The 21,474-nt window shown below is 50.5% G+C and overlaps 2 protein-coding genes across 2 annotated transcripts in view; both read left to right on the top strand.

Moving 5' to 3' along the window:
- The first annotated feature begins 366 nt into the window (after positions 1 to 366).
- LOC132338805 (GPI-linked NAD(P)(+)--arginine ADP-ribosyltransferase 1-like) lies at positions 367 to 11,122 on the top strand. Its single transcript, XM_059868674.1, has 4 exons — positions 367 to 1,043; positions 8,245 to 8,608; positions 9,200 to 9,238; positions 10,262 to 11,122. The coding sequence occupies exons 1-4, from the start codon at positions 615 to 617 to the stop codon at positions 10,333 to 10,335; spliced, it is 906 nt and encodes a 301-aa protein (XP_059724657.1). The 5' UTR covers positions 367 to 614; the 3' UTR covers positions 10,336 to 11,122.
- Positions 10,840 to 21,474, top strand: part of SLC39A4 (solute carrier family 39 member 4) — an 18,326-nt gene continuing 7,691 nt past the window's right edge. Inside the window, exons 1-2 of the mRNA XM_059849545.1 lie at positions 10,840 to 10,959; positions 20,766 to 21,008. Coding sequence (XP_059705528.1) covers positions 10,840 to 10,959; positions 20,766 to 21,008 — 363 coding nt within the window. The remainder of the gene's footprint in view (positions 10,960 to 20,765; positions 21,009 to 21,474) is intronic.

The raw sequence follows: 21,474 nt of genomic DNA, 5'->3' as shown, positions 1-21,474 counted from the left end.
CCTGTGTGTCCCTGCTGTCCCCCAGTGTCCCCCAGTATCCCCCAGTAACCCCCAGTGTCCCTCTGTGTCCCCTGCTGTCCCCAGTGTCCCTCAGTGTCCCCAACATCACCCAGTGTCCCTCAGTGTCCCCAGTGTCCCCAACATCACCCAGTGTCCCCAGTGTCCCCCAGTGTCCCTCTGTGTCCCCTGTGTGTCCCTGCTATCCACAGTGTCCCCCAGTGTCCCTCATTGTCCCCCAGTGTCCCCAGTGTCCCTCAGTGTCCCCAATATCCCCCAGTGTCCCCCAGTGTCCCCCAGTGTCCCCCAGTGTCCCTCAGTGTCCCCAACATCACCCAGTGTCCCCCAGTGTCCCCAGTGTCCCCAGTGTCCCTGCTGTCCCCCAGTGTCCCCAGTGTCCCCCAGTGCCCCCCAGTGTCCCCAGTGTCCCTGCTGTCCCCCAGTGTCCCCAGTGTCCCTCATTGTCCCCCAGTGTCCCCAGTGTCCCTCAGTGTCCCCAATATCCCCCAGTGTCTCCCAGTGTCCCCCAGTGTCCCCAGTGTCCCCAATATCACCCAGTGTCCCCCAGTGTCCCCCAGTGTCCCCAGTGTCCCCAGTGTCCCACACCTCTCCCCGCCATGCTCCCACTGACCCTGCCCCTCCTGGCCATGACCGCAATGACCACGGCCACCACCGGTGTCCCCCCTGGTGGCACTGCCACCCCCGTGGTGGCCCTGGACATGGCCCCGGACTCCTTCGATGACCAGTACCGGGGCTGCGGCCGCGCCATGGCCGCCGAGCTGCCAGCCCTCAACCGCTCCGAGCTCCAGCGTGGCGGCCACTGGGCCGAGGGCTGGGCTCTGGCCGCAGCCCAGTGGCGCGTCCGGCCGTCCCCTCGGTCCCCTCGGTCCCCTCTGTCCCCGGCCCAGGCCATGGCCCTGCTGGCCTACACGGCGCCGGTGCCGTTACACCGAACGTTCAACGCGGCCGTGCGCGCGGCCGGGCGCTCCCGCCGGGAGTACCGGGACAACTTCCACTTCAAAACGCTGCATTTCCTGCTGAGCCAGGTGGGGAAACGTGGAAAGTGCTCGGGGGTTAAAGGGTTAAAAGTTCAGTAGTGTGGGGGTTAAAGGGTTAAAAGTTCAATAACGCTCAGGGGGTTAAAGGGTTAAAAGTTCAATAAACAGTTAAAAGTTCAATAGCGCTCGGGGGTTAAAGGGTTAAAAGTTCAATAACGTTCGGGGGTTAAAGGGTTAAAAGTTCAAAAAAGGGTTAAAAATTCAATAATGTTCGGGGGTTAAAGGGTTAAAAGTTTAATGGCTCGGGGGTTAAAGGGTTAAAAGTTCAATAAAGGGTTAAAAGTTTAATGATGCTCATGAGTTAAAGGGGTAAAAGTTCAATAAAGGGTTAAAAGTTCAATAGTGTGGGGGTTAAAGGGTTAAAAGTTCAATAACTCTCAGGCGTTAAAGGGTTAAAAGTTCAATAAAGGGTTAAAAGTTCAATAGCACGGGCGTTAAATGGTTAAAAGTTCAATAACTTTCGGGAGTTAAAGGGTTAAAGGTTCAATAAAGGATTAAAAGTTCAATAACTCTCAGGAGTTAAAGGGTTAAAAACTTCAATGCTCGGGGGGTTAAAGGTTAAAAGTTCAATAAAGGGTTAAAGTTCAATAACGTTTGGGGGTTAAAGGGTTAAAAGTTCAATAAAGGGTTAAAAGTTCAATAGCGGGGGTTAAAGGGTTAAAAGTTCAATAACTCTCGGGGGTTAAAGGGTTAAAAGTTCAATAACTTTCGGGGGTTAAAGGGTTAAAAGTTCAATTAAGGGTTAAAAGTTCAATAACTCTCGGGGGTTAAAGGGTTAAAAGTTCAATAAAGGGTTAAAGTTCAATAACTCTCGGGGGTTAAAGGGTTAAAAGTTCAATAAAGGGTTAAAGTTCAATAACTCTCGGGGGTTAAAGGGTTAAAAGTTCAATAAAGGGTTAAAGTTCAATAACTCTCGGGGGTTAAAGTGTTAAAAGTTCAATAAAGGGTTAAAGTTCAATTACTCTCGGGGGTTAAAGGGTTAAAAGTTCAATAAAGGGTTAAAGTTCAATAACTCTCGGGGGTTAAAGGGTTAAAAGTTCAATAAAGGGTTAAAAGTTCAATAACTCTCGGGGGTTAAAGGGTTAAAAGTTCAATAGCGTTTGGGGGTTAAAGGGTTAAAAGTTCAATAAAGGGTTAAAAGTTCAATAACTCTCGAGGGTTAAAGGGTTAAAAGTTCAATAAAGGGTTAAAAGTTCAATAAAGGGTTAAAAGTTCAATAACTCTCGAGGGTTAAAGGGTTAAAAGTTCAATAACTCTCGGGGGTTAAAGGGTTAAAATTTCAATAGCGCTGGGAGTTAAAGGGTTAAAAGTTCAAGAGCTCGGGGGTTAAAGGGTTAAAAGTTCAATAACTCTCAGGGGTTAAAGGGTTAAAAGTTCAATAAAGGGTTAAAAGTTCAATAAAGGGTTAAAAGGTCAATCAAGGGTTAAAAGTTCAATAAAGAGTTAAAAGTTCAATAAAGGGTTAAAGTTCAATAACGTTCAGGGGTAAAAGGGTTAAAAGTTCAATAAAGGGTTAAAAGTTCAATAACGGTCGGGGGTTAAAGGGTTAAAAGTTCAATAAAGGGTTAAAAGTTCAATAACCCTCGGGGGTTAAAGGGTTAAAAGTTCATTAAAGGGTTAAAGTTCAATAACTCTCGGGCGTTAAAGGGTTAAAAGTTCAATGCTCGGGGGTTAAAGGGTTAAAAGTTCAATAACTCTCGGGGGTGAAAGGGTTAAAAGCTCCCCCCAGTGCGGACTGCCTCTCCGACCGTGACGCGCCCGATCCTCATTTGCATATCGGGGATCAGCCAATCGTGCTCTGTCCGGGATCGATTTGCGATCTTGGCTGATCAATACCTGCACCTTTCACACAGCAACACAACCCATCTGATAATTAATACTCATTTGCATATTTGAGATCAGCCAATCATAAAATTCCCATTTTTCCCATGGCTCTCTAACACGACCCATCTGATAATTAATACTCATTTGCATATTTGAGAAGAGCCAATCATAAAATTCCCATTTTTCCCATCACTCTTTAACACAGCCCATCTAATAATTAATACTCATTTGCATATTTGAGAGGAGCCAATCACAAAATTCCCATTTTTCACATCCCTCTCTAACACGACCCATCTAATAATTAATACTCATTTGCATATTTGAGATAGGCCAATCATAAAATTCCCATTTTTCCTATCGCTCTCTAACACACCCCATCTGATAATTAATACTCATTTGCATAATTGAGAGAAGCCAATCCTAAAATTCCCGTTTTTCCCATCCCTCTCTAACACAACCCATCTGATAATTAATACTCATTTGCATATTTGAGATGAGCCAATCACAAAATTCCCGTTTTTCCCGTCACTCTCTAACACAACCCATCTGATAATTAATATTCATTTGCATATTTGAGAGAAGCCAATCACAAAATTCCCATTTTTCCCATCACTCTCTGACACGACCCATGTGATATTTAATTCTCATTTGCATAATTGAGATAAGCCAATCATAAAATTCCCATTTTTCACATCACTCTCTAACACAACCCATCTGATATTTAATGCTCATTTGCATATTTGAGACAAGCCAATCATAAAATTCCCATTTTTCCATTCCCTCTCTGACACAACCCATCTAATAATTAATACTCATTTGCATATTTGAGAGAACCCAATCACAAAATTCCCATTTTTCACATCCCTCTCTAACACGACCCATCTGATATTTAATATTCATTTGCATATTTATGAGAAGCCAATCATAAAACATCTAATACCGATTTTTAATATTTGCTAATAATAAAATTCCCATTTTTCCCATCACTCTCTAACACAACCCATCTAATAATTAATACTCATTTGCATATTTGAGAGGAGCCAATCATAAAATTCCCATTTTTCACATCACTCTCTAACACAACCCATCTGATAATTAATACTCATTTGCATATTTGAGACAAGCCAATCACAAAATTCCCGTTTTTCACATCACTCTCTAACACGACCCATCTAATAATTAATACTCATTTGCATATTTGAGAGAAGCCAATCACAAAATTCCCGTTTTTCCCATCCCTCTCTAACACACCCCATCTGATAATTAATACTCATTTGCATATTTGAGATAAGCCAATCATAAAATATCTAATATCGATTTTTAATATTTGCTAATAATAAAATTCCCGTTTTTCCCATCGCTCTCTAACACGACCCATCTGATAATTAATACTCATTTGCATATTTGAGATCAGCCAATCACAAAATTCCCATTTTTCCCATCCCTCTCTGACACGACCCATCTAATAATTAATACTCATTTGCATATTTGAGATAGGCCAATCATAAAATTCCCATTTTTCCCATCGCTCTCTAACACAACCCATCTAATATTTAATACTCATTTGCATATTTGAGATGAGCCAATCACAAAATTCCCACTTTTTCCCATCACTCTCTAACACAACCCATCTGATATTTAATACTCATTTGCATATTTGAGATAAGCCAATCATAAAACATCTAATATCGATTTTTAATATTTGCTAATAATAAAATTCCCATTTTTCCCTTCACTCTCTAAGACGACCCATCTAATAATTAATACTCATTTGCATATTTGAGAGAAGCCAATCACAAAATTCCCATTTTTCCCATTGCTCTCTAACACAACCCATGTAATATTTAATACTCATTTGCATATTTGAGATAAGCCAATCATAAAATTCCCAATTTTCCCATCACTCTCTAACACAGCCCATCTAATAATTAATACTCATTTGCATATTTGAGAGGAGCCAATCATAAAATTCCCATTTTTCCCATCACTCTCTAACACAACCCATCTAATAATTAATACTCATTTGCATATTTGAGAGGAGCCAATCACAAAATTCCCATTTTTCCCATCACTCTCTAACACGACCCATCTGATAATTAATATTCATTTGCATATTTGAGATAAGCCAATCATAAAATTCCCATTTTTCCCATGGCTCTCTAACACGACCCATCTAATAATTAATACTCATTTGCATATTTGAGAGAAGCCAATCACAAAATTCCCATTTTTCACATCACTAACACAACCCATCTGATATTTAATACTCATTTGCATATTTGTGAGAAGCCAATCATAAAACATCTAATATCGATTTTTAATATTTGCTAATAATAAAATTCCCATTTTTCCTATCGCTCTCTAACACGACCCATCTAATAATTAATACTCATTTGCATATTTGAGAGAAGCCAATCACAAAATTCCCATTTTTCCCATTGCTCTCTAACACAACCCATCTAATAATTAATACTCATTTGCATATTTGAGACAAGCCAATCACAAAATTCCCATTTTTCCCATCACTCTCTAACACGACCCATGTGATATTTAATACTCATTTGCATATTTGAGAGAAGCCAATCATAAAATATCTAATACCGATTTTTAATATTTGCTAATGATAAAATTCCCATTTTTCCCTTCACTCTCTAACACAACCCATCTGATAATTAATACTCATTTGCATATTTGAGATAGGCCAATCACAAAATTCCCATTTTTCCCATTGCTCTCTAACAAAACCCATCTGATATTTAATACTCATTTGCATATTTGAGACAAGCCAATCACAAAATTCCCATTTTTCCATTCACTCTCTAACACTGCCCATGTGATAATTAATACTCATTTGCATATTTGAGAGAAGCCAATCATAAAATATCTAATATCGATTTTTAATATTTGCTAATGATAAAATTCCCATTTTTCCCTTCACTCTCTAACCACACCCCATCTAATACTCATTTGCATATTTGAGAGAAGCCAATCCTAAAATTCCCATTTTTTCCATCACTCTCTAACCACACCCCATCTAATATTTAATACTCATTTGCATATTTGAGATAAGCCAATCATAATATTCCCATTTTTCCCATCACTCTCTAACCACACCCCATCTAATAATTAATATTCATTTGCATATTTATGAGAAGCCAATCATAAAACATCTAATACCGATTTTTAATATTTGCTAATAATAAAATTCCCATTTTTCCCTTCACTCTCTAACACAACCCATCTGATAATTAATACTCATTTGCATATTTGAGAGAAGCCAATCATAAAATTCCCGTTTTTCCCATCACTCTCTAACACCACCCATCTAATAATTAATACTCATTTGCATATTTATGACAAATTTACATATTTCCCAATAATTAATTCCCGTTTTTCCCGCTCAGGCGCTGGCGTCGCTGCGGGACGCTCGGGGCCCGCGGTGTCACCGCAACAACTCCATACGGGAGCAATGAATCCTTTCAATTTGCATATTTATGACAAATTTACATATTTCCCAATAATTAATTCCCTTTTTTTGCATCACTCTCTAACCACACCCCATCTGACATTCATTTGCATATTTGTGGGGAGCCAATCCCAAACTATCCAATATCGATCTTCAATATTTGCCAATAATCAAATTCCTATTTTTCCCATCACTCTCTAACACAACCCATCTAATATTTAATATTCATTTGCATATTTATGACAAATTTACATATTTCCCAATAATAAAATCCAATTTTTCCCGCTCAGGCGCTGGTGGCGCTGCGGGACGCTCGGGGCCCGCGGTGTCACCGCAACAACTCCATACGGGAGCAATGAATCCTTTCAATTTGCATATTTATGACAAATTTACATATTTACTAATAATCAAATTCCCATTTTTCCCATCACTCTCTAACCACACCCCATCTGACATTCATTTGCATATTTGTGGGGAGCCAATCCCAAACTATCCAATATCGATCTTCAATATTTGCCAACAATCAAATTCCCATTTTTTGCATCACTCTCTAACACAACCCATCTAATATTTAATATTCATTTGCATATTTATGACAAATTTACATATTTACTATAATTAAAATCCAATTTTTCCCGCTCAGGCGCTGGCGTCGCTGCGGGACGCTCGGGGCCCGCGGTGTCACCGCAACAACTCCATAAGGGAGCAATGAATTATTTCAATTTGCATATTTATGAGCAGCCAATCATAAAATCCACATTTTTCCCGACATCTAATATTTAATATTAATTTGCATATTTGTTAGAGGTCAATCATAAAATTCCCATTTTCCCGTTTTTCCAGCTCAGGCTGTGGCGTCGCTGCGGGACGCTCGGGGCCCGCGGTGTCACCGCAACAACTCCATACGGGAGCAATGAATTCTTTCAATTTGCATATTTATGACAAATTTGAATATTTACCAATAATAAAATCCCATTTTTTGCATCACTCTCTAACCACACCCCATCTAATATTCATTTGCATATTTGTGGGGGGCCAATCCCAAACTATCCAATATCGATCTTCAATATTTGCCAACAATCAAATTCCCATTTTTCCCATCACTCTCTAACACAACCCATCTAATATTTAATATTCATTTGCATATTTATGACAAATTTACATATTTACCAATAATAAAATCCAATTTTTCCCGCTCAGGCGCTGGCGGCGCTGCGGGACGCTCGGGGCCCGCGGTGTCACCGCAACAACTCCATACGGGAGCAATGAATCCTTTCAATTTGCATATTTATGACAAATTTACATATTTACCAATAATCAAATTCCCATTTTTCCCATCACTCTCTAACCACACCCCATCTGACATTCATTTGCATATTTGTGGGGAGCCAATCCCAAACTATCCAATATCGATCTTCAATATTTGCCAACAATCAAATTCCCATTTTTCCCATCACTCTCTAACACAACCCATCTAATACTTAAAATTCATTTGCATATTTATGAGAAGTTTGAATATTTACTAATAATAAAATCCAATTTTTCCTGCTCAGGCGCTGGCATCGCTGCGGGACGCTCGGGGCCCGCGGTGTCACCGCAACAACTCCATACGGGAGCCATGAATTCTTTCAATTTGCATTTTTATGAGCAGCCAATCATCAAATTCACATTTTCCCCGACATCTAATATTTAATATTAATTTGCATATTTGAGAGAGACCAATCATAAAATTCCCATTTTCCCGTTTTTCCCGCTCAGGCGGTGGCGGCGCTGCGGGACGCTCGGGGCCCGCGCTGTCACCGCAACAACTCCATACGGAAGCAATGAATTCTTTCAATTTGCATATTTATGACAAATTTACATATTTACCAATAATAAAATCCAATTTTTCCCGCTCAGGCGCTGGTGGCACTGCGGGACGCTCGGGGCCCGCGGTGTCACCGCGCGTTCCGTGGCGTGCGCGGGCTGCGGTTCGCGGCGCGGCGCGGGGACCTCGTGCGCTTCGGCCACTTCGCGTCGGCGTCGCTGCGCAACGAGAGCTCCTGGAGCTTCGGCACGGACGCCACCTTCCAGGTGCTCACCTGCCAGGGCGTGGCCATCCGGGAATTCTCCTTCTTCCCGCACGAGGAGGAGGTGCTGATCCCGCCCTTCGAGACCTTCGAGGTCACCGATGTCACCAATGTCACCGAGGGTGGGGACAAGGTGCGGATCCGGCTCCGCTCCATCGGGACCGTCAGCAAATACAACTGCGAGTGGCTGCGAGGTGACAGCACGGGGGGACGGCCTGGGGGATGGGGACACTCGGTGAGGGGACAGGGACAGCCCCTGCTGGGGACACTCACTGTGGGCATGGGGACAAGGACACTCGGTGAGGGCGAGGGGATGGGGACACCCAGTAAGGGGACAGGGACACCCAGAACAGGGACATCCCGTGCTGGGGACATCCACATGGGGACAAGGACACTCGGTGAGGGGACAGGGACAGCCCATGCTGGGGACACTCACTGTGGGCATGGGGACAATGACACTCAGTGAGGGGACAGGGACAGCCCGTGCTGGGGACACTCACTGTGGGCATGGGGACAAGGACACTCGGTGAGGGGACAGGGACATCCTGTGCTGGGAACACCCACCATGGGGACAGGGACAAGGACATTTGGTGTGGGTGTGGGGACAGGGATGGGGACTGCCACACCTGGGACGGGACAGGGACAGGGATGGGACAGGGACAGGGACAGGGACAAGGACAGGGACAGGGACAAGGACAAGGGACAAGGACAGGGACAGGGACAAGGACAGGGACAGGGACAGGGACAAGGCCACCCCAGCCCTGACACTGTCCCTCCCCTCACAGAGCAACGCTGCGGGGACGGGCCCTGTGTGTTCGACACAGGTGAGCTGGGACACCCCCTTGTCACCTCCTGTCACCTCCTGTCACCCCCATGGCACTGCCATCCCCCCTGTCACCTCCTGTCACCTCCTGTCACCCCCATGGCACTGCCATCCCCCCTGTCACCTCCTGTCACCTCCTGTCACCTCCTGTCACCCCCATGGCACTGCCATCCCCCCCTGTCACCTCCTGTCACTTCCTGTCACTCCCATGGCACTGCCATCCCCCCTGTCACCTCCTGTCACCTCCTGTCACCTCCTGTCACCTCCTGTCACCCCCATGGCACTGCCATCCCCCCCTGTCACCTCCTGTCACCCCCCATGGCACTGCCATCCCCCCTGTCACCTCCTGTCACCCCCCATGGCACTGCCATCCCCCCGTCACCTCCTGTCACCTCCTGTCACCCCCATGGCACTGCCATCCCCCCCGTCACCTCCTGTCACCTCCTGTCACCCCCATGGCACTGCCATCCCCCCTGTCACCTCCTGTCACCTCCTGTCACCCCCATGGCACTGTCACCTCCTGTCACCCCCATGGCACTGCCATCCCCCCTGTCACCTCCTGTCACCTCCTGTCACCCCCATGGCACTGTCACCTCCTGTCACCCCCATGGCACTGCCATCCCCCCCTGTCACCTCCTGTCACCTCCTGTCACCCCCATGGCACTGCCATCCCCCCCTGTCACCTCCTGTCACCCCCATGGCACTGCCATCCCCCCTGTCACCTCCTGTCACCCCCATGGCACTGCCATCCCCCCCTGTCACCTCCTGTCACCCCCATGGCACTGCCATCCCCCCGTCACCTCCTGTCACCTCCTGTCACCCCCATGGCACTGCCATCCCCCCCTGTCACCTCCTGTCACCTCCTGTCACCCCCATGGCACTGCCATCCCCCCTGTCACCTCCTGTCACCTCCTGTCACCCCCATGGCACTGCCATCCCCCCTGTCACCTCTTGTCACCCCCATAGCACTGCCATCCCCCCCGTCACCTCCTGTCACCCCTCCCTGTCCCTCTTTGTCCCCCAGGCCGGAGCGTCCCCAGGACCCCTCCCCTCCTCCTGGCCACCACAGCCCTGGCAGTGGCCATCGGAACCTTCTGAGCCACGAGGCCACCGAGGCCACCAAGGTCACCATGGCCACCAAGGACACCAGGACCTTCTGAGCAACAGGGCCACCAAGGTCACCGAGGTCACCATGGTCACCAAGGTCACCAAGGCCACTGTGGTCACAATGGCCACCAAGGACACCAGGACCTCCTGAGCAACAAGGTCACCAAGGTCACCATGGTCACCATGGCCACCAAGGTCACCATGGCCACCATGGACCCCAGGACCTCCTGAGCAACAAGGTCACCAAGGTCACCGAGGTCACCAAGGTCACCATGGCCACCAAGGACACCAAGGATGCCAAGATCACCAAAGCCACCGAGGCCACCAAGGACACCAGGACCTCCTGAGCAACAAGGCCACCAAGGCCACCAGGGTCACCAAGACCACCAAGGCCACCAAGGACACCAAGGATGCCAAGATCACCAAGGCCACCGTGGCCACCATGGACCCCAGGACCTCCTGAGCAGCAAGGCCACCAAGGCCACCAAGGTCACCATGGCCACCAAGGTCACCGTGGTCAAGATGACCACCAAGGTCACCGAGGTCACCAAGGTCACCAAGGCCACCACAGCCACTCTGGCCACCAAGGCCACCACAACCACAGTGGCCACCAAGGCCAGGATAAGGGGACAATGACAGGGCCACCACTGCCACCAGGACAGGGGGGACCTTGGACGTGTCATGGCCGCCGTTCTCGGCTTCTTGGGGAATTTTCTGTCCTTTTCCGGAAATTTCCATTTTCCCGCTGGATTTTATTAAACTCAATCCACCAAAGATCTCTGGCTTTAACCCAAATTTAGGGATTTAGGCCTGGTTTAGGGGATTTAGGCCCAAATTAAAGGACTTAGGCCTGGTTTAGGGGATTTAGATCTGAATTAAGGGATTTAGGCCTCGTTTAGGGGATTTGGGCCCAAATGAAAGGATTTAGGCCTGGTGTAGGGGATTTGGATCCAAATTAAAGGATTTAGGCCCGGTTTAGGGGATTTAGGCCCAAATTAAAGGACTTAGGCCTGGTTTAGGGGTTTTAGATCTGAATTAAAGCATTCAGGCCTGGTGTAGGGGATTTAGACCCAAATTAAAGGATTTAGGCCCAGTTTAGGGGATTTAGATCCAAATTAAGGCATTTAGGCCTTGTTTAGGGGATTTAGATCCAAATTAAGGCATTTAGGCCAAGTTTAGGGGATTTAGACCCAAATTAAGGCTTTTAGGCCTCGTTTAGGGGATTTAGACCCAAATGAAAGGATTTAGGCCTGGTGTAGGGGATTTAGGCCCAAATTAAGGGATTTAGGCCCAGTTTATGGGATTTAGATCTGAGTTAAGGCATTCAGGCCCAGTTTAGGGGATTTAGATCCAAATTAAAGCATTTAGGCCTTGTTTAGGGGATTTAGATCTGAATTAAGGGATTTAGGCCTCGTTTAGGGGATTTGGGCCCAAATGAAAGGATTTAGGCCTGGTGTAGGGGATTTGGATCCAAATTAAAGGATTTAGGCCCGGTTTAGGGGATTTAGGCCCAAATTAAAGGACTTAGGCCTGGTTATGGGGATTTAGATCTGAATTAAAGCATTCAGGCCTGGTGTAGGGGATTTGGACCCAAATTAAGGGATTTAGGCCCAGTTTAGGGGATTTAGATCTGAGTTAAGGCATTCAGGCCCAGTTTAGGGGATTTAGATCCAAATTAAGGCATTTAGGCCTTGTTTAGGGGATTTAGATCTGAATTAAGACATTTAGGCCAAGTTTAGGGGATTTAGACACAAATTTAGGGATTTAGGGCTGGTGTAGGAGATTTAGGCCCAAATTAAAGGATTTAGGCCTGGTTTAGGGGATTTAGGCCCAAATTAAGGGATTTAGGCCTGGTTATGGGGATTTAGACTCAAATCAAGGGATTTAGGGCTGGTTTAGGGGATTTAGACACAAATTTAGGGATTTAGGCCTGGTGCAGGGGATTTGGACACAAATTAAAGGATTTAGGCCCAGTTTAGGGGATTTAGACCCAAGTTAAGGGATTTAGGCCTGGTTTAGGGGATTTAGACCCAAATCAAGGGATTTAGGGCTGGTTTAGGGGATTTAGGCCCGAATTAAGGGATTTAGGCCTCGTTTAGGAGATTTAGACCCAAATTAAAGGATTTAGGCCTGGTGTAGGGGATTTGGACACAAATTAAAGGATTTAGGTCCAGTTTATGGGATTTAGGCCCAAATTAAGGATTTAGGTCCAGTTTAGGGGATTTAGATCTGAATTAAGGCATTCAGGCCCAGTTTAGGGGATTTAGACCCAAATTTAGGGATTTAGGCCCAGTTTGGGGGATTTAGATCCAAATTAAGGCATTTAGGCCTTGTTTAGGGGATTTAGATCTGAAATAAGACATTTAGGCCAAGTTTAGGGGATTTAGACACAAATTAAAGGATTTAGGCCTGGTGTAGGGGATTTGGATCCAAATTAAAGCATTTAGGCCCAGTTTAGGGGATTTCGACCCAAATTAAAGGATTTAGGGCTGGTTTAGGGGATTTAGATCTGAATTAAGGCATTTAGGCCTGGTGTAGGGGATTTAGGCCCAAATTAAAGGATTTAGGCCTCGTTTAGGGGATTTAGATCTGAATTAAGGCATTTAGGGCTGGTTTAGGGGATTTAGACCCAAATTAAAGGATTTAGGCCCAGTTTAGGGGATTTAGATCTGAATTAAGGCATTCAGGCCCAGTTTAGGGGATTTAGACCCAAATTTGGGGATTTAGGCCCAATTTAGGAGATTTAGACCCAAATTAAGGCTTTTAGGCCTCGATTAAGGGATTTAGACCCAAATGAAAGGATTTAGGCCTGGTGTAGGGGATTTAGGCCCAAATTAAAGGATTTAGGCCCAGTTTAGGGGATTTAGGCCCAGTTTAGGGGATTTAGATCTGAATTAAGGCATTTAGGCCAAGTTTAGGGGATTTAGACACAAATTAAGGCTTTTAGGCCTCATTTAGGGGATTTAGATCTGAATTAAGACATTTAGGCCAAGTTTAGGGGATTTAGACACAAATTTAGGGATTTAGGCCTGGTGTAGGGGATTTAGGCCCGAATTAAAGGATTTAGGCCCAGTTTAGGGGATTTTAGATCTGAGTTAAGGCATTCAGGCCCAGTTTAGGGGATTTAGACACAAATTAAAGGATTTAGGCCTCGTTTAGGGGATTTAGATCTGAATTAAGGCATTTAGGCCCAGTTTAGTGGATTTAGACCCAAATGAAAGGATTTAGGCCTGGTGTAGGGGATTTAGGCCCGAATTAAGGGATTTAGACCTGGTTTAGGGGATTTAGGCCCAAATTAAAGGATTTAGGCCCAGTTTAGGGGATTTAGACCCAAATGAAAGGATTTAGGCCTGGTTTAGGGGGTTTGAACCCCAGCTGATGGGCTTTGGCCTGACCTAAGGGAATGAGATCTGTTTTGGGGAACCCAGTCTGGGTTTCTGGCATTTCGACCTGATTTAGGCCTGGTTTAAGAGAATCAGCTCGGGATTCAGGGGTTTCAACCTGAACTAAAGGGTCTGGGCCTGAATTAAGGGATCTCAACCCAAATTAAGGGATTTCAACCCAAATTAACAGAGTTAGGCCTGACTTAGGGGATTTCAACCCAAACTAAGGGATTTCAACCCAAATTAATGGAGTTAGGCCTGACTTAGGGTGATTTCAACCCAAATTAACAGAGTTAGGCCTGACTTAGGAGATTTCAACCCAAATTAAGGGATTTCAACCCAAATTAAAGGAGTTAGGCCTGACTTAGGGTGATTTCAACCCAAATTAGGAGATTTCAACCCAAATTAACAGAGTTAGGCCTGACTTAGGGTGATTTCAACCCAAATTAAGGGATTTCAACCCAAATTAACAGAGTTAGGCCTGACTTAGGGGATTTCAACCCAAATTAAGGGATTTCAACCCAAATTAACAGAGTTAGGCCTGACTTAGGGTGATTTCAACCCAAACTAAGGGATTTCAACCCAAATTAACGGAGTTAGGCCTGACTTAGTGTGATTTCAACCCAAGCTGGGGGATTTCAACCCAAATTAACAGAGTTAGGCCTGACTTAGGGTGATTTCAACCCAAACTAAGGGATTTCAACCCAAATTAACGGAGTTAGGCCTGACTTAGGGTGATTTTAACCCGAATTAAGGGATTTCAACCCAAATTAACGGAGTTAGGCCTGACTTAGGGTGATTTCAACCCAAATTAACAGAGTTAGGCGTGACTTAGGAGATTTCAACCCAAATTAGGGGATTTCAACCCAAATTAACAGAGTTAGGCGTGACTTAGGAGATTTCAACCCAAACTAAGGGATTTCAACCCAAAATTAACAGAGTTAGGCGTGACTTAGGGGGATTTTCAACCCAAATTAGGGGATTTCAACCCAAATTAACAGAGTTAGGCCTGACTTAGGGGATTTCAACCCAAATTAAGGGATTTCAACCCAAATTAACAGAGTTAGGCCTGACTTAGGGTGATTTCAACCCAAACTAAGGGATTTCAACCCAAATTAACGGAGTTAGGCCTGACTTAGGGGATTTCAACCCAAACTAAGGGATTTCAACCCAGATTAACAGAGTTAGGCCTGACTTAGGGGATTTCAACCCAAACTAAGGGATTTCAACCCAGATTAACAGAGTTAGGCCTGACTTAGGGGGATTTCAACCCAAATTAAGGGATTTCAACCCAAATTAACAGAGTTAGGCCTGACTTAGGGGATTTCAACTCAAATTAAGGGATTTCAACCCAAATTAACAGAGTTAGGCCTGATTTAGGGGATTTCAACTCAAATTAAGGGATTTCAACCCAAATTAACGGAGTTAGGCCTGATTTAGGAGATTTCAACCCAAACTAAGGGATTTCAACCCAAATTAACAGAGTTAGGCCTGACTTAGGGTGATTTCAACTCAAATTAGGGGATTTCAACCCAAATTAACGGAGTTAGGCCTGACTTAGGGTGATTTCAACCCAAACTAAGGGATTTCAACCCAAATTAACGGAGTTAGGCCTGATTTAGGAGATTTCAACCCAAATTAGGGGATTTCGACCCAAATTAACAGAGTTAGGCCTGACTTAGGGTGATTTCAACCCAAATTAAGGGATTTCAACCCAAATTAACGGAGTTAGGCCTGACTTAGGGTGATTTCAACCCAAATTAAGGGATTTTAGATCATTTTGACCATTCTGGAGGTCCTGGGGGATCTGTGGGGTTCCATCCCAGCGGGGCCGTGTCCCCCTCGGTGTCCCCAGGTGTCCCCCTTGGTGTCCCCAGGTGTCCCCAGGTGTCCCCCGCGGTGTCCCCAGGTGTCCCTTGGTGGTGGCTCCTGGAGGGAGGGGACACGTCCCCTGTGGTGGCCCTGGGACAGGTTTGGGGTGTCCCCAGCCCCGGGGGCGGGGGTGGGGAGGCTGGATGCCACCTCAGCAGAATGTCCCCTCTGTCCCCTTGTCACCAATTGTCCCCCCCGGGGCTGTGTCAGCGGGAAGTTCAGGGTTAATTGCCCTTAATTACCCCTAATTAGGCTGGAGGGATGGGTGAGGTGGGGCGGGTGGGACAAGGTCCCGGTGCTGGTGGCACTTCCTGGTGCCACCTCGGCGCAGTCGGGTGACAAAGTCCTCGTCCTCCTGTCCCCGTGGAACCGGCTGGGGTGGGGTGGGGCCGGATGGACTTGGGACACCGGGGAGGGGACGTGGGGACAGGGGGATGGATGGACAGGGGGACATGGGGATGGACAGAGGGACAGGGGGACATGGGGATGGACATGGGGACATGGACATGGGGACATGAGGACAGGGGGATGGATGGACAGGGGGACAGGGAGACAGATGGACATGGAGACATGGGGACATGGGGACATGGGGATGGATGGACAGAGGGACAGGGGGACAGATGGACATGGAGACATGGGGACATGGGGACATGGGGATGGACAGAGGGACAGGGGGATGGATGGACATGGGGACAGGGTGACAGGGGGATGGGGACATGGGGACATGGAGACAGGGGGACAGGGGGACAGAGGGACAGGGGGATGGATGGACAGGGGGACAGGGGGACAGGGGGACAGGGGGACAGGGGGATGGATGGACAGAGGGACAGGGGGACAGGGGGACAGGGGGACAGGGGGGTGGATGGACATGGGGACAAGGGGACAAGGGGACAAGGGGACTTGGGGACGTGGGGACAGTGGGATGGACATGGGGACAGGGGGACAGATGGACATGGGGACATGGGGGTGGATGGACAAGGGGACATGGGGACACTGGAGTGGATGGAAATGGGGACAGGGGGACAGGGTTATGGATGGACAGAGGGACATGGGGACAGGGGGATGGACATGGGGACATGGGGGGTGGATGGACAAGGGGACATGGGGACACTGGAGTGGATGGACATGGGGACAAGGGGACAGGGGGATGGATGGACAGAGGGACAGGGGGACAGGGGGATGGACATGGGGACATGGGGACACTGGGGGGTACAGGGGGACATGGGGACATGGGGACCCGAGGACACTGGGATGGACAGACACAGGGACATGGGGACACGGGGACACTGGGATGGACATGGGGACGGGGGACAGGGGGACACGGGGACAGTGGGCTGGACAGGGACATGGGGACACGAAGACACAGGGACATGGGGACACGGGAACATGGAGACACGGGGACATGGGGATGGATGGACATGGGGACATGGGGACATGAGGACATGGGGACAGTGGCATGGATAGACATGGGGACATGGAGACAGATGGACAATGGAGACACGGGGACACTGGGATGGACATGGGGACAGGGGGACATGGGGACATGAGGACACTGGGATGGACATGGGGACAGGGGGACATGGGGACATGAGGACACTGGGATGGACAGACACAGGGATATGGGGACATGGGGACAGTGGCATGGATGGACATGGGGACAGGGGGACACTGGGACACCGGGATGGACAGGGACACGGGGACACGGGGACATGGGGACACTGGGATGGACAGACACAGGGACACGGGGACATGGGGACATGGGGACACTGGGATGGACAGACACAGGGACACGGGGACATGGGGACATGGGGACACTGGGATGGACAGACACAGGGACATGGGGACATGGGGACATGGGGACACTGGGATGGACAGACACAGGGACACGGGGACATGGGGATGGACAGACACGGGGACATGAAGACACAGGGACACGGGGACACCGGGATGGACAGGGACACGGGGACACGGTGGCCCCGGGACACCGGTGAGTGCTGAGGCCGTGGTCAGGCTGTGCCATGTCACCCTGAGCCAGGACCTGCTGTGACACGCTGTGACATGTGGGGACATCCCGTGACACCCGGGGGGAGCGTGGCACTCACAGGTGACACCAAAGGTGTCCCCAGCACCCACAGGTGACACCAGCACCCACAGGTGACATTGGCACCCACAGGTGACACCAAAGGTGTCCCCAGCACCCACAGGTGACATTGGCACCCACAGGTGACACCAAAGGTGACACCAGCACCCACAGGTGACATTGACACCCACAGGTGACACCAGCACCCACAGGTGACATTGGCACCCACAGGTGACACCAAAGGTGTCCCCAGCACCCACAAGTGACATTGGCACCCACAGGTGACACTGGCACCCACAGGTGACATTGCACCCACAGGTGACACTGGCACCCACAGGTGACATTGGCCCCCACAGGTGACATCAACACCCACAGGTGACACCGACACCCACAGGTGACACTGGCACCCACAGGTGACATTGGCACCCACAGGTGACACCGACACCCAGGTGACACCGGCACCCACAGGTGACATTGGCACCCACAGGTGACACCAAAGGTGACACCAGCACCCACAGGTGACATTGACACCCACAGGTGACACCAGCACCCACAGGTGACATTGGCACCCACAAGTGACACCAGCACCCACAGGTGACACCAAAGGTGTCCCCAGCACCCACAGGTGACATTGGCACCCACAGGTGACACCGACACCCACACCCACAGGGGACACCCACAGGTGACATTGGCCCCCACAGGTGACATTGACACCCACAGGTGACACTGGCACCCACAGGTGACACTGGCACCCCGGGGTGCAGCCACCTGTCCCTGCCGGAGCCGAGGGAGTGGCCCTGGGTGACACAGGTGACACCGCCCTGGGCCGTGTGGAGAGAGGGGGTGGCCCTGGGGACAAACTCCAGCCTGGCATGGAGTGGCACAGGTGGCACAGGTGACATGGAGTGGCACAGGTGGCACAGGTGGCACAGGTGACATGGAGTGGCACAGGTGGCACAGGTGGCACAGGTGACATGGAGTGGCACAGGTGGCACAGGTGGCACAGGTGACATGGAGTGGCACAGGTGGCACAGGTGACGCGGGTGACAGGTGCCAGGACGCCGCCTGGGGGGACACGGGGGTCCCTGATGCCACCTGGAGTGCCCAGAGAAGTGCCACCGGTGCCACCTGTGTTGTGTCACCTGCGATGTCCTGCGTGTGCCACAAGGTCACACCTGTGCCACCTGTGCCACCTGTGCTGTGCCCCTGTCCTGGGGAGGCTGTGGGGACAGCCCAGCACCCACAGGTGACACCGGGGTCCCAAAGGTGACACTGGGGTCCCACAGGTGGCATTGGGGTCCCACAGGTGACACGGGTCCCAAAGGTGACACCAGGATGGCCCCAGCCCCCCCAGCACCTGGGGGTGTCCCTGTCCCCTGTCCCCTGTCCCCCACCCAGGGAGGTCCCTGTGCCCCCAGGTGTGTCCCAGATGTGTCCCATGGGTGTCCCCAAGGTGTTCCAGGTGTGTCCCAGGGTGTCCCAGGGTGTCCCAGGAGTGTCCCAGGTATGTCCCAGGTATGTCCCAGGTGTCCTGGGGTGTCCTAGGTGTGTCCCAGGGGTGTCCCAGGGGTGTCCCAGGTGTGTCCCAGGTGTCCCAGAGGTGTTCCAGGAGTGTCCCAAGAATGTCCCAGGTGTCCCAGGTGTGTCCCAGGGGTGCCGGGGCTGTCTCAGGGGTGTCCCAGGTGTCTCTCAGGTGTCCCAGGGGTGTCCCAAGAATGTCCCAAGAATGCCCCATGGGTGTCCCAGGTGTGTCCCAGCGCTGTCTCCCAGGTGTCCCAGGTGTGTCCCAGGTGTGTCCCAGGTGTCCCAGGAGTGTCCCAAGAATGTCCCATGGGTGTCCCAGGTGTGTCCCAGGATGTCCCAGGGGTATCCCAGGTGTCCCAGGTGTGTCCCAGGTGCCCCAGGGCTATCCCAGGTGTCCCAGGTGTGTCCCAGGAGCCCCAAGGCTATCCCAAGTGTCTCCCAGGTGTCCCAGGTGTGTCCCAAGTGAGTCCCAGCTGTCCCAGGTGTCCCAAGAATGTCCCAGGAATGTCCCGGGGGTGTCCCAGGGGTGTCCTGGGGATGTTCCAGGTGTGTCCCAGGTGTGCCGGGGGTATCCCGGGTGTGTCCCAGGTATCCAAGGAATGTCCCATGGGTGTCTCCCAGGTGTCCCAGGTGTGTCCCAGGTGCCCCAGGAGTGTCCCAAGAATGTCCCAGTTGTGCCAGGGGTGTCCCAGGATGTCCCAGGGGTATCCCAGGTGTCCCAGGTGTGTCCCAGGTGCCCCAGGGCTATCCCAGGTGTATCCCATGGGTGTCCCCGGTGTCCCAGGTGTCTCCCAGGTGCCCCAGGGCTATCCCAGGTGTGTCCCATGGGTGTCCCCGGTGTCCCAGGTGTCTCCCAGGTATCTCCCAGGTGTGTCCCAGGTGCCCCAGGGGTATCCCAAGTGTCTCCCAGGTGTCCCAGGTGTGTCCCAGGTGTCCCAGGGGTATCCCAAATGTCTCCCAGGTGTCCCAGGTGTGTCCCAAGTGTGCCAGGGCTATCCCAGGTGTCTCCCAGGTGTGTCCCAGGTGTCCCTTGGGTGTCCCAAGTGTCCCAGGGGTATCCCAAGTGTCTCCCAGGTGTCCCAGGTATCTCCCAGGTGTGTCCCGGGGGTATCCCAAGTGTCTCCCAGGTGTCCCAAGTGTGTCCCAGGTGTCCCAGGGGTGTCCCAGGTGTCCCAGGTGTGTCCCTTGGGTGTCCCAGGTGTGTCCCGGGGCTATCCCAAATGTCTCCCAGGTGTCCCAGGTGTGTCCCAGGTGCCCCAGGGCTATCCCAGGTGTGTCCCATGGGTGTCCCCGGTGTCCCAGGGCTATCCCAAATGTCTCCCAGGTGTCCCAGGTGTACCCCAGGTATCTCCCAGGTGTGTCCCAGGTGTGTCGCAGCGCTGTCCCCCCTCTGTCCCGGGCTGTCCCCCGGTGCGGCGGGCGCGGGCCGGGCCCCGCAGGGTGAATGAATCGTTAACCCGGGCCAATCTCAGCCCGGGCCAATCAGGGCCGCGGCCCCGGGCGGGTTTTACAGCCCCGCTGTCCCCACGGTGTCCCCACGGCCACCTCCGCTGTCACCCCAGTGCCACCACCGCCACCGCCGCCGCCACCTGGCCATGCCCCGGCTGCTGCTGCTGGCCCTGGCGCTGCCCGCCGCGCTGGCCCTGCCCGCCGCCACCCCGGCCCGCGGTGGCCCCGAGGTGGCCCTGGTGGCCCTGGAGGCGCTGGTGGCGTCGGGCGAGGGACAATTGTCGCGCGGGGCGCTGGGGGCCCTCGTGGCGCGGGCGCGCGGCCGTGCGCAGTGCGCGCGCGAGCCGTGCGGAGAGGTGAGACCGCGCCCGCCGCGACAGCGACAGCGACAGCGACAGCGGGGACAAAGGGCGGGTGGCACCGCGCGGGGGGAGGGGAGGGAGGGTGGGGGTGGGGAGGGGGATAGGGGTGTCACCTGGGCTGCGTGGGGGTCACCTGGGGGGGTGGGGGGGTGTGTGAGCTGTGCTGTGTGTGTCAGCTGTGTCAGCTGTGTCACCTGTGTCACCTGTGTCACCTGTGTCACCTGTCCTACCTGTGCTGTGTTTGTCACCTGTGTCACCTGTGCTGTGTGTGCCAGGCTATGGACACCAAGCGTTCCAAGTGTGCCGTGTGCAGCGTGCGTGGCACCTGTGCCACCTATGTCACCTGTGCCGTGTGTGTCACCTGTGCCACCTGTGCTGGGTGTGTCACCTGTGCCACCTGTGCTAGGTGTGTCACCTGTGCTGTGTGTGCCGTGTGTGTCACCTGTGTCACCTGTGCCAC

Source organism: Haemorhous mexicanus, chromosome 1 (genome assembly GCF_027477595.1).
Source record: "Haemorhous mexicanus isolate bHaeMex1 chromosome 1, bHaeMex1.pri, whole genome shotgun sequence".
In the NCBI taxonomy this organism is placed as follows: Eukaryota; Metazoa; Chordata; class Aves; order Passeriformes; family Fringillidae; genus Haemorhous; species Haemorhous mexicanus.
This window is presented reverse-complemented; position numbering and strand designations above follow the sequence as displayed.

Coding starts and splice junctions, on each gene's coding strand:
- LOC132338805 (XM_059868674.1), top strand. CDS start 615: ATGCTCCCACTGACCCTGCCCCTCCTGGCCATGACCGCAATGACCACG. Junction 1,044..8,244: donor TGCATTTCCTGCTGAGCCAG/GTGGGGAAACGT, acceptor TTTCCCGCTCAG/GCGCTGGTGGCACTGCGGGA. Junction 8,609..9,199: donor CAACTGCGAGTGGCTGCGAG/GTGACAGCACGG, acceptor CTCCCCTCACAG/AGCAACGCTGCGGGGACGGG.